Below are 13,684 nucleotides of genomic sequence, written 5' to 3' on the forward strand. Positions count from 1 at the left end.
TGTGCTGAATTTGAGACGTAAGGATTCATAAATGGCGATTTTGGCAAAGTATGGCGGCCATCTTTTTTTCGCGAAACCAGCCATTATTTCGACGCGCCTGGTGATCGCCGATGGTCTAGAGCATTTTTTGTTCGAACACCACCCCTCCGCGAGCCACCGTTTCCGCGGGCCGCCGGGCGTCGAGCTGGTCTTCGAGCGCGGCGAGTTCTCTATATTTTTCCGCGGGTCGATTGCGGCTCCTCTATACGTTCGTGTCAAAATTATCTCCACTTTCCGGCCGGTTTCCGAGAAAAGCGATGTCAGTCAGTCAGTGGGTGTGTAGCTTTATATAGTATAATATAAGTTGTTGCCTGCAGTTTCGCCCGCGCGGTCCTAATAAATTTTCATGATACAAACTTTCAGTTGTACCATGAATATTAATTCCCCTATTTTATCCCTTCGGGGGGTAGAAACAATCAAATTCCTTTCTTAGCGGATGCCTACGTCATAACATCTATCTGCATGCCAAATCTCAGCCCGATCCGCCCAGTGGTTTGGGCTGTGCGTGGATAGATCACTATGTCAGTCAGTCACCTTTGAGTTAATTACATTTTGATGTAATGGTTTCAGAACTCTTTCCTCGATAACAACATAAATGGCATGCGTTTACTGATGATGGAGGATCCGTCGATGCTGCCAGATATTGGTGTGCGACAGTTTGAACATATTAAGGTAACTAGCGGTCCGACCCGGTGTCGCTCGTGGTACATAAATAGCCTGTGCTTTCTGAATCGGTGGTAAACAATAAAACTATATAAGTACTAGCTGCGCCCCGCGGTTTCACTCGCGTAAATCCGTATCCCGTAGGAATATCGGGATAAAAAGTTGCCTATATGTTATTCCAGTTGTTCAGCTGTCTGCGTACCAAATTTCATTGCAATCGGTACAGTGGTTTTTGCGTGAAAGTGCAACAAACGCACACACATCTTTAAAAACTTTTGCATTTATAATATTAGAAGATAGAAGATAGGAGAAGAAGATAGAAGGAAGTAGGATAGCACTCAAGGATCACATACATCTCCAACGCAATTTGTGTAATTTTTACATGGTTCAGCTTCAAAGTGATTCGACATTTTATAGGATTCCATTGTTCAACGGGTTTTGATAAGTTGTGACGAGTTTTGACAAGTGATATCTGTATCTTAACTGACAATTATTTGATTTTACTGCACCAAAAGTTTAATAAAACACAAATATAGCCTGTATAACGTAATATATAGTATTTTCTTGTGTTTGATTTTACGCGAGTATTATACATTTAGAAATTAAAGACTTTTAAACGGATTTTAAGCGCGATTTATTCTTTATATTATTAACCCGACGTTTCCAAAACTTTACAGCGAGCGTGATCACGGGGAGACTGACATTCTATAATATATCTTATGTTTTATTTCTAAACATAAGATTAATAATGCGTGTTCATCAGTGTGCGTGTGTTTTTGTATGTGTGCGTCAGCGTGCGTATGTGTGGTAATTTCAAACCATACTTTTGCTTTATTTATGTTATTTAGACACTTGTACTCGTGTGACATTCGCGGTGTAGTTACAGAGTATGGCCGACCCCTGTCTCTTAATATAAATATCCTAATATATCTTCCTTTTGATCGCAAATGACCGCCTCCTTGGTACAGTGGTAAACGCGTGAGCATTGAACCGAGAGGTCTGGGGTTCGATTCCCGGTGGGGACGATAAAAAAAAATGTCTCTGTCTGGCAAGACACAGAAGGCTGATCACCTACTTGTCCATAAAGAAAATCGATCAGTGAAACAGATGTATTTCAACTGCCCCATACCCCAGTAGGGGACACGGGACTCCACTTAATATCTTCCCTTTAATTCCAGACAATAACGTCATCCATTCGCCGCCTCTACAGTACAGATTTTATCCGCTTCGCTAGAAGCATTGGTCTACCGCCGCGGAAGCCTCTCACGCACTGCACTTGGTTCAAGTCGCGGACTGGACCCAGTTGGGGGGTGCGGGTCAATTGGAGAAGGTGAGACTTTTTTAATACGGTGTGACGTTTTTGTGTGGTGGGATATTCTTGGTATGGTGGGATTTTTTTGATACCCTGGGATTATCTTGGTATAGTAGGATTTCTTTGTACGGTAGTATTTTCTTGGTATGGTGGGATTTTTTTGGTACGATGGGATTATCCTAGTACGATCGATGGATGAAAGATTCACCGCGGTTAAAAGTAGCCTATATAGTGATATCTAGAGAGTTCTCTAGCATTGTAACTATCTCCAGACACAGGCATCATCTCGTGAAATCGCTGCGTTGCGGCGTGAAACAAAAACAAACAAACAAAGTCAAGTACGCCTTTATAAAATTACATAGTTTATAGTACAGTAATGCCGATTTCCATTGTAATGGCCGGTGACAGAAATATCGAAGCAAGGTATTAACGACTTTATGTCCATTACAGATGCGACATTTTGCGTTGGATGAAGATTATCATGCCGGAACCGATGTATCTGGACCATTGGGACGCAGTGTGGTACGTTTTGTCATACTACCCACGACTATCCAAGCTTTTCTAAACTGGGGAGGGAGGGTCTTTCGTATACTAGAGATATGATAACCAGATATAGGGGGGGGAGGCTAGGATTTTTGTCGGTATTGTACGTAGTCGACTTTAAATATTAATAAAATAAAGAAGAAGAAAGAGAGAAATTTCGCGACTTTTCTTTTTTTGATATATAATATGGCGCGCGTAGTTCAGTGTTTCATAGACTCACAGGTTTTTCTCTTTCATAATATTTAAATTAATATTCAATTTACTAGTTACACTATGATGCAATTCTTTGTGAGAAATAGTGTTTATAATTGATAAACACAAATTCGACTCAATTAATTGTTTTTTTACACATTCCGCATGTGAAATGATTGAATCTCATCAATTACACTTGTGATGGTGAGCTATCACCACCGCCCGTGAACCTTCGCTGAGGGATTCACTGCTTCCTTCTAAGGGGTCAGGATTAGGAAGGTCAGGGAGGAATGGACTGGGAAAGGTGAGTAAAGGTCCTCGAGCTCGAGTTTTTGTAACCCCCTAAATGAATTTTCCAATCCCCCCAATTCGAACGGGGGCGGAACGATTCTGGGGGCATATGGAGTGTGGGCACCGAGCTGCTCCATGTAAAGGGCCTGCTTTGAACACGAGTCGCTTGGAGACGCGGGTTCGAATCCCGCCGCGTGATCAATTTTTTTTTTATTCTTTCAAAATTTCACAGGTATCAAAAGCCAGATTTCCCGAAAGTTCTAATGGCTAGAGTGAAGTTTGAGTATCCCAAAGTGGTTATACCGCACTACAAGCCTCAAGTGGAGTACTGCAGAGAATATCTGGTAAGATATTACATGTTATTAGCGGCTCGTCCCGGCTCCGCCCGGATATCAAGATACCTGTTTTATCCCAAAAAGTGAAGTCCCGTGTCCCCTAGTGGGGTATGGGGCAGATGATATACATCTGTTTCACTGATCGATTTTCTTTATGGACAAGTAGGTGATCAGCCTTCTGTGTCCTACCAGACCGAGACATTTTTTTTTTGTGCGTCCCCACCGGGAATCGAACCCAGGACCCCTCGGTTCTACGCTCACGCGTTAACCACTGTACCAAGGAGGCGGTCGAAGGTCGAGGTGTTTTATCCCAAGGGATCATTTATTCGGGATAAACAGTATCCTAAATTCTAAATTCGTTACCAGATTCAATCAAACATGCCCGAATGTTATCTACCTTTGATGGATTGGTGAAAAATTATTACCTATCATTATAAATTAATAAACGGTATTTATTATACATGTATAAATATATATGTATGTATTAGTGTAATATATTATATATATAGTATTATATATTCTTATTATATGTATATATAAGTGTAAAGTATATAAGTATATTGTCTATTTATTAATATTATATAATTTAATTTGCTCAGTTGCTTACACCTCCAAAAGTATTTTCTTCCAGCATTTCCATTATCACAGGTTGTCTGGTAGAGATCACTCGTTAGTGATAAGACCGCCCTTTGTACAATATTTCTTTATGCTGTTTTTCTCTGTTACTTTTATTTTGGTGTACAATAAAGAATTTATTATTATTATTTTTTGAAAAGAGTTATTTTCCTCGAAACTAGAAGAGTTTCGGTAGTAATGTGAAGACCACGGGCTTATGCCAAGTGGAGATCACTTTGAGGTGTTTGGTCTATGGGTTCTTCCTGCAAAAATTTTCGTACTGTGCGGCACGTGTTCAGTATCACAGCTTTCTGCATAGTCATGAAGATGTTTTTGTGTAAGTCTAATAATTTAATACTGTGTTCTAGATATTTGGTATGACTCCTGTGCTCGAGAGCACCAACGGCACAATATACACTTTATTCATTTTCTATATTCTAATAAGTTCTTCCTTTAATTCTGTATATTTCTGTATTTTATCCGTTATTGTCTTTAGTAGATTATGTGTATTAGGTATTGCAACATCTATTAAGTAAATGATTCCATCTATTTTATTTATTAAAGTTATGTCCGGTCTATTATTATGTAAAGTTTTATCAGTGAGTATGGCCCTGTTATTATTATTATCCTATCACCCAAGTCAGCTTTGCTATATTTATATCAGACAGGGGTCTGTATACAAAATTTCATCGGAACCCGTACAGTAGATTCGACGTGATTGACTGATAAACATCAAAACAAACAAACTTTCACATCATATCATATCATACTAATATTATAAATGCGAAAGTTTGTAAGGATGTGTGTGTGTGTGTGTTTGTTGCTCTTTCACGCAAAAACTACTCAACCGATTGCAATGATATTTGGTACGTAGACAGCTGGACAACTGGAATAACATGTAGGCAAAATTTTATCGCGATATTCCTACGGGATACGGACTTACGCGGGTGAAACCGCGGGGCGCAGCTAATTTATAATATTAGTGTGATAGTGTGATATATAGTGCGATTTTAATTTTTCCACACACGTTCCCAAACGCTAAGGGGATTCGCAGCGCGACTGTTTTTGGTATTGGTTTTGTCAATAACAATTAATTCAATGATTATTGTGTTTTTTTTTATTATTGTAACATTTGAGAACAAACAGCAATCCAATGCACTCCAATATGAACTTAATTCCACAACTGGAAAGAAGGAATGGACTAGGACGGGTGAGGAAAAGGAAAACGGGCCTCCGGCTCCCCCACTCACCGTACGAAACACCGTGGCATGCCACTATTTCACGCCGGTTTTCTGTGGGGGTGTGGTACTTCCCCGGTGCGAGCTGGTCCAATTCGTGCCGAAGCGTGCTCGACACAAATCAACTCAATCTCAACTTATCCAATCGTCACATTTCTAGATACCCAGAAAATTCCGTTTCGACACGGCCATACCGGAAGACCAGCAATACATCTGGGTCGAAGAGAGGCTGGTGCCAAGGAAGGAGAAGAAGACAAGAAAACAGAAGAAGAAGAAGAAGGTGACGCTGCCGATGGAGACGAGGCTGTATCCAGAGAGAGTCAGTCTGGTGGGAAAGAATGGGATAGATTTGATATTGGCGAGGCGGAAAATGGCTAAACCGAAGTTTTTAGTATAAAGCAGGTTCCTTGAATTGTTGTTTTATTGTAGTTACTGGCTCCTTTTTTTTTTTTTTTATAGTGGGGAAATCTTGCATAGATACCCACGGCCCCCGGGGATGGAGCCGTGGGTTATGTCGGATTCTTACCGACCAAAACCCCACTGTGTTCCGTCTAGCCACTTGAGTGAAGGGGCCACGGGAGCTGGTTAAAATACGTAGTTACTGGCTCCTGCGCAGACATTATGTGCAAGTTTTCAAATATGTTAATTAATCCTAGTCGAAACAGAGGCAAACGCAACAAACCCAACATCCTTTACGGTCCAGCAGTTTTTGAGCTATAAGCAGTGTAAGTAACATGACTTTTTTATCTATATAAGTATAAAAGTAATAAATGTGAAAGTTTGTTTTGATGATTGGATATTTATTTGTTCGTCAATCACGCTGAATCTACTGAACAGATTTTGGTGAAATTTTGTATACAAACAGACAGAGCTGACTCAGGTGATAGGATAGATAAAGCAAAAGCTAGTAAGAAATAATGGAAAGGATAGACGGCGGGAATAAAGACGGGGGGAAGGGATTCAAAACGATACTGGTCGCTAAGGTTAAAAAAACATACCTGTATTGCGATAATGATAGTGTCATTCTGCACTGGTCCAAATATATCCTCGTTGTAAATGGTCTGCGCGTCGTTGTACATTTGTATAGCTCGTCGGATGTCGGTTATGTTCCTGGGGCTGGTGCGGTCGGTGGCGTTTGCTGGAATGTGCGATTGAAGGGTTGTATTCATTAATTTTGCACTGTTCGAACAAATTATGTGTGGTTTATAGTGTACTAGCTGCGCCCCGCGGTTACACCGTATCCCGTAGGAATATCCAGCAGCAGTCCAGCTATCTACGTACCAAATTTCATTGTAATCGGTTCAGTAGTTTTTGCGTGAAAGAGCAACAAACACACACGCATGCTTACAAACTTTCGCATTTATAATATTAGTAGGATAGTAGGAAGTAGGATGTATGAAATAGGTTTTTTAGGTGGGGAACTGAGCTGGTGGTATCACCGCCGCTCATTAGCCGCTGCTTGCTTTGAAGCGATAAGGGATAAGGGAAAGAATTGAAGACTGGAAAGAAGTAATTGTCTGGGAAGGGTGAGGGAAAGAAAATGGGCCTCCGATTCCTTCACTCACCATACGATAGTAGCATGCCACTATTTCTCGCTGGTTTTATGTGGGGGTGTGGTACTTCCCCGGTGCGAGCTGGCCAGATTCATGGCGAAGTGTGCTCGACACCCACATCCAGTAATGTATTGTATTATTTGTTTAACTATCAAAGTTCAGTACTTCGGCAGTCACCAGGGCGCGGTCAACTTTTTCGTGAAGCAATTCGGGCAATTTAAGCCTGAATTTTCAGATACCAAGCAAGCATTGAACCAACATAGAGTATTTCATTTTTAGTTTTATAGCATTGAAATGCTTTATAAATGATAAATTTTGAAAGAATTGAAAAAAAATTGATCACGAGGCGGGATTCGAACACAAATTGACACACGGTTTGGCAAAGAACGCGGGTTCGAATCCCGCCTCGTGATCAATTTTTTTCTATTCTTTCAAAATATATCAAACATGGAGTATTTCAAATTTCATTTAATTTCTTTGTTTTGTCACGCACTCACTGACCTAAAGTCTAAGGCGCTTCTACAGTACATAGAAGTTTCTAGAGCATTTAGTGCACAAATAAAAGTGAAATGTTATGCAATTTTGTCTAGTTTTATAGATACTACAACTGCTTTATGCATACTTACTATGATGGACCCACCCTCTAGTGCCAAAACTGAGTCCGACCTCGTTGGTTTTTGTATACGAGCAGGATATATGTGGTAAGGTATGCAATGTATGATATGTATGTATGGATGGATGGCAACAATATCAACACTCACCGCTGTTGTTCCTTGGATGCACGGTCAGGTATTTGTGCAACTCCGGCGGCACCAGCGCCAGGACCTGCTCCGACGTGTCGTTCGAGTTCATCAGCTCTTCTGGAATTGACATGAAATTTATTAGATGCAACAAAACAAAAACACTTTATTGTGCACCAATGATAACATAAAGTAACAAAGAATATGTATATACACTAAAACATAAACATTCACGAGCACAACAGGCGGTCTTATCGCTAATGCAGCGATCTCTTCCAGACAACCCGGTGCGATTTCAACATTTTAAATACATATATACTGCAACTGCTGGTACGGGTTTTTTTTTTTTTTTTTGGGTGTACAGGTTTTGACATTTTCTCGTCAAAATTTGTTATGTATTCAATGTTCGACTCAACTACCCTCATTTTGTTAATGGTCCTTGTGACTGGCTGAGAGTTGTTATCAACTGACTACATCAATTAGGCAACTTTGTGTAGAATACCAGTATATTCATACTACGATCAAACTAATATTCAACGCAACCTCTTACAGGTTGACCCACATTATGAAAGATGTATTTAATAATTAAAATAATCTCGTATTGAACATAATTTTGCGTATGCCGTGTTACAAAACGATTTAAACGCTTGGATATGTACGAGGCAAGAGACTATCTATCCTTGGTTACAGATGGGTACTAGTCACGTATCCTTAATGTTGAAAATATGCAGGTATTTTTATGCATTTTTTTAAAATTTCACCATCGGTAATGGAGATGGTGGGTCGCCTGGTGGTTAACGCTACAACCGCCCATGAACATTTGGTTTGCAGACCTTACGCCTCTCCAAATGAATTGCCGACTTCAAATTGGAAAGGGATTAGGAAAGGATTGATTAGAGGAATAAAGGAAAGGATTGATTAGAGGAATAAAGGAAAGGAATAGGAAGGGTAAGGAAAGGGATATGGGTCCCGGGCGGCAATAGCAGGGAACCGCGTTGGTTGTTCGCCTGATGGTAAACGATCACCACCGCCCGTGAACAGTCGCAAAGGTGCCCTTTTATGTGGTTAGGAATAAGGAAGATATAAAGGGTGAGGAGAAGGAACCGACCTCCGGCTCCCCCACACGTACGAAACACAGTAGCATGATACTATTTTACACCACTCGGAAGCGTGATCGACTCCCACAATTGAAAAAAACATTAGGGACATTGGTTCGCCGCAGTTTAGTAAAGATATCTATCTGTTTTTAACTCCGATAGATATTGAAAACGCCCGTACATTACGCCATATCATTTGATAAGTCTATCTAGGCGTCGCAATGTATTTTTCAATGACGCATCGCTAATGTAAAAATGAGATTAAATTCAAGACTTCATTGATAATACGGTAAATAGTGTTGATTGTGGATTTATAGGAAAATCTATTAAAATGAATCGATAAATTTGTTGCTAACCGTAAAATTGTTTAAACACATGCAAGAATTGTTATTTTTCAATCGGTAATTTCTCTTTTTCTTTATTGTAGTATAATTTTATTCATTCACTAGCTGCGTCCCGCGGTTTCACCCGCGTAAGTCCGTGTCCCGTAGGAATATCGGAATAAAAAGTTGCCTATGTGTTATTACAGTTGTCCAGCTATCTACGTATCAAATTTCATTGCAATCGGTTCAGTAGTTTTAACCACTGAACGGATTTTGATGAAACTTGGTATACAGACAGGGTGTGAGCTGACTTGGGTGATAGGTTACTTTTTATCACGATTAAATGCTCCCTTGATAAAACAGTTCTTGAGTTGAGATTCGTGATATCCGGGCGGAGTCGGGACGAGCATCTAGTATAAAATAAATATAGAAGTATTCTATAAACAATGATCTAGTGAAACATATTCGATTCCTACTATCCTACTTCCTATCCTACTAATATTATTAATGCGAAAGTTTGTAAGGATGTGTGTGTGTTTGTTGCTCTTTCACGCAATAACCACTGAACCGATTGCAATTAAATCTGCTACGCAGCCAGCTGGACAACCGGAATAACATATAGGCAACTATTTATCCCGATATTCCTACGGGATACGGACTGACGCGGTTGAAACCGCGGGGCGAAGCTAGTTACTGATAAGATTGTTTTCTTATCTCGATACAGTTTCTTTACGATCGTTATCTTATATCGCAGTGCTGATAATATTTGTCCTAATAATTGTGCGAGGTATGTATGTACATACATACACCCTGTACGTACACTATGGTACATTTCTGTGGTTTGTAGTTAGTAAGAATATATATTTTCTTGTGTTTGATTTTACGCGAATATTAAACATTTAGAAATTAAAAACTTTTTAACGGATTTTAAAAGCGATTTATTTATTATATTATATGTATTATAGACTCCCGACAATCAGTCTCCCCGTGACCACGCTCGCTGTAAAGTGTTCGAATTGTCGGGTTAATAATATGAATAAATCGCGTTGAAAATCCGTTAAAAGTTTTTAATTTCTAAAAATATATGTTAATTATTTTATGTCACAGCGGGCAACTGAGCTGGTGGTTCGCCTGATGGTGAGCGATCACCACCGCCCGTGAACAGAGCAGAGGTAGGGCATCTGCGAATGCGCTACCCGCTTTTATGGGGTAAGGGAAAAGGAAAGGATTAATGACAGGTAAGAAGGAATGTACGGGTGAGGAAAAGGAAATGGGTGTCCGTAGAATGCAGAATTTAGATTCTTCCTAAAATAGTATTGGCCTTGGGTTGATCCTATTTTTAAGGATTAGTTTTAAACTAACAATCTCATTAATTTTAATACACATTGCAATTAATGAATGAAAAATTATTAAACCTACAATTGCATGAGACACAAGGTAACTTAAAATGTACAGAGGCGGCCTTATCGCCATGAGCGATCTCTCCCAGACAACCCGGAAGAGAGGATAAACATTAAGGTATAATATATAATAAGGTAATAATTGTACAACAAAAATTTAAGACAACAACAAATATACAATACAAAAGAAAGAAAAGACAAACATAAATGAGGTTAATGATATTTGAACAAACATTGAATTTGTATAGAATACAATAAATTACTTTCGTGCTTCGTAATAAAAGACTTTTTAACGGATTTTAAACGGGATTCATTCATTTTATTCATCGCCACGTTTTGCTTGTTTAAGCCATATACTTAAAGACTATAAAGACACTATCGGCCAATACTGCCTGTTAGAACTAATATTTAAAGCAAACAATGTAAATTGTCATAAATGAAGTCCCGTGTCCCCCAGTGGGGTATGGGGCAGATGATGTACATCTGTTTCACTGATCGATTTTCTTTACGGACAAGTAGGTGATCAGCCTTCTGTGTCCTGCCAGCCCGAGACATTTGTTTTTTGTGCGTCCCTACCAGGAATTGAACCCAGGACCCCTCGGTTCTACGCTCACGCGTTAACCACTGTACCAAGGAGGTCATTAAATTGTCTTAAAGCTATGTTAATAGCTCAATAGCTGGTGCTATTGTCTATGTGTTTTTTTTCTTTTTTTTATGTCACAGTGGGCAATGGAGCTGGTGGGACGCCTGATGGTAAGCGCTACCACCGCCCATGAACATTTATAGAGGCATAAGGTCCCTTGCAAACCTTACGCCTCTACAAATGGATTGCCGACTTTTTGGGAAGGGATTAAGAAAGGATTGGCGATAGGAATAAAGGAAAGGACTGGGAAGGGTAAGGAGAAGGATATGGGCCTCTAAATACTCGCATTTTTCTATATTTCACAAACCCCAAAAACGACACAATAAACACAGATGACATTTAGACCACAAACATGTATTTCCCAAAAAAACAAACATAAATAAATAAAATAAAAAATGCAAAACCTTCATACAGCTCTGAATTAGTAGTGTTAATAATATCTTGTAGCATTATTTCATCTGTAAACATAGAAAAGATCATGTTAATTATGTATGTTATACCTCTGGAATTACTGGCCCCGTTTAGATAATCTTTTTAGTGATTTTTTATATATATCCGTCTACTTATTAGTATATTAGTAGAATATATCTATATGGGAAGTTAGACTTTATTAGTAAACAAGCGGTGCACCCCGGCTTCGCCCGTGGTACATATTATATAGCCTATAAGCCATCCTCAATAAATGGGCTATCTAACACTGAATTTTTCAAATCGGACCAGTAGTTCCTGAGATAAGTGCGTTCAAACTATCAAACAAGCTCTTCAACTTTATAATATAAGTATAGATTAGAATGATATATCTACATATATAATAGGTTATTTCCCGCGGCTTCGCCCGCGATGATTGTGTCCAAGGGAATTATTAGTAACAGCGCCCCCTATCAGAATTTTGGACGGATTAAAATACACCCTTAATAAGTACCTTCCCACAGAAAAGATACATCCTACATCCTACTAATATTATAAATGCGAAAGTTTGTAAGGATGTGTGTGTGCGTTTGTTGCTCTTTCACGCAAAAACTACTGAACCGATTGCAATGAAATTTGGTACGGAGACAGCTGGACAACTGGAATAGCATATAGGCAACTTTTTATCTCGATACTCCTACGGGATACGTACTTACGCGCGTGAAACCGCGGGGCGCAGCTAGTTTTATATCTTTATTTAGAAATTAAAGACTTTTTAACGGACAGTCTCCCGGTGACCACGCTCGCTGTAAAGTGTTCGAAACGTCGTGTTAATAATATAATGAAAAATCGCGTTTAAAATCCGTTAAAAGAGTCTTTAATTTCTAAATGTATAATACTCGCGTAAAATCAAACACAAGAAAATATAACATTGTATATCGTTAAAAAATTACCTATATCTCCCTCTGACCTCTTAAGTATCAAATGCATTCGAGAGTTCATAGTGAAGTCCCGTGTCCCCCAGTGGGGTATGGGGCAGATGATATATGTACATCTGTTTCACTGATCGATCTTTATGGACAAGTAGGTGATCAGCCTTCTGTGTCCTGCCCGAGACATTTTCTTTTGTGCGTCCCTACCGGGAATTGAACCCGGGATCCCTTCGGTTCTAAGCTCACGCTTTAATCACCGTACTGATATAATAAATGTGAAAGTTTGCTTGTTTGCATGTTTGTCCGTCAATCACGCTGAAACTGTAACAGATTTTGATGAAATTTGGTATACAGACAGAGTATGAGCTGACTTGGGTGATAGGATACTTTTTATCCCGATTAAACGCTCCCTTGGGATAACTAGATCATTTATTGATGTCCTTATTCTAAGCGGACAAAGCCGCGGGCGGATGCAAGTACATGTATACTAATATTATAAAGAGGAAAGAATATATTTTTGAAGTGAAAACTTCTTTAGGCGCGTTGAGCGTTTTGGTAGAGGGTAAAATCCTCGGTTCGAGTCACCGACATGCTAATGATAATAGTATATCTATATCTATGGAGAGCCAGACTAGCGCACGCGCAGTAGCAACATGAATTCATTGAAATTCGTGTAAATATAAATACTATGTTTAATTAAGATAATTGTGTATTAATTATTTTTTCAACCACTTTGTATTTATATTTTGTTCATGATTTGTTTAGCCCATCATATGTAACTAATAAATAAAACATAAAAAAATGGTTGCCTGTAACGTCGGTTTTACGGGCGAAGATTTTACGTGACAACGTCTTTTTCTCGGTAGAATATTTATTGATATGAATATTGTTAAATTGCACAATAGAAACAAGAAATTGAATGAAAATAAGAATTGCAATTGTTTACTAAAAAGACAGAGACAGAGACACAAGCACGCGCCGATTCAATGCGCCTAATTCTCTAGTGCTGCGCGCGCGGCGGACCGATCATAGTTCGGTGACTCATCGTAACGTTACCGGGCGTTACACTTTTTCATGAGTGACTCCGAGCCGCAACCTAATTTAAGACGTTGTCACGTCAAAAATTTCATATAATTTTTGCATATAGTTTTAATTACTCTCAACTTAATAGTTCCGTTTTCACTTCTATCGGCAGTCCCACGACTACTACCGTTTTTTTTGTAATGGATAAATTCAAAAACTCCTGGACCGATTTTAAAAATTCTTTCACCATTAAAACTGTAAATTCGCTGAGTGACATATATATGTACCACAGGCGAAGCCGGGGCGAACTGCTAGTGTAATATATGTACAACAACCT

General features: G+C 39.2%; 1 protein-coding gene across 1 annotated transcript in view; it reads right to left on the reverse strand.

The window, feature by feature from the left end:
* The window catches only part of LOC119838442 (alpha-1,6-mannosyl-glycoprotein 2-beta-N-acetylglucosaminyltransferase-like), a 47,420-nt gene that overhangs the window by 22,997 nt on the left and 10,739 nt on the right, over window positions 1-13,684 (reverse strand). The window contains exons 3-5 of the mRNA XM_038364389.1: window positions 11,389-11,442; window positions 7,543-7,641; window positions 6,227-6,366 (exon numbers count right to left, since the gene is read on the reverse strand). Coding sequence (XP_038220317.1) covers window positions 6,227-6,366; window positions 7,543-7,641; window positions 11,389-11,442 — 293 coding nt within the window. The remainder of the gene's footprint in view (window positions 1-6,226; window positions 6,367-7,542; window positions 7,642-11,388; window positions 11,443-13,684) is intronic.

This window comes from Zerene cesonia, unplaced genomic scaffold (assembly GCF_012273895.1).
Source record: "Zerene cesonia ecotype Mississippi unplaced genomic scaffold, Zerene_cesonia_1.1 Zces_u003, whole genome shotgun sequence".
Classification (NCBI taxonomy): Eukaryota; Metazoa; Arthropoda; class Insecta; order Lepidoptera; family Pieridae; genus Zerene; species Zerene cesonia.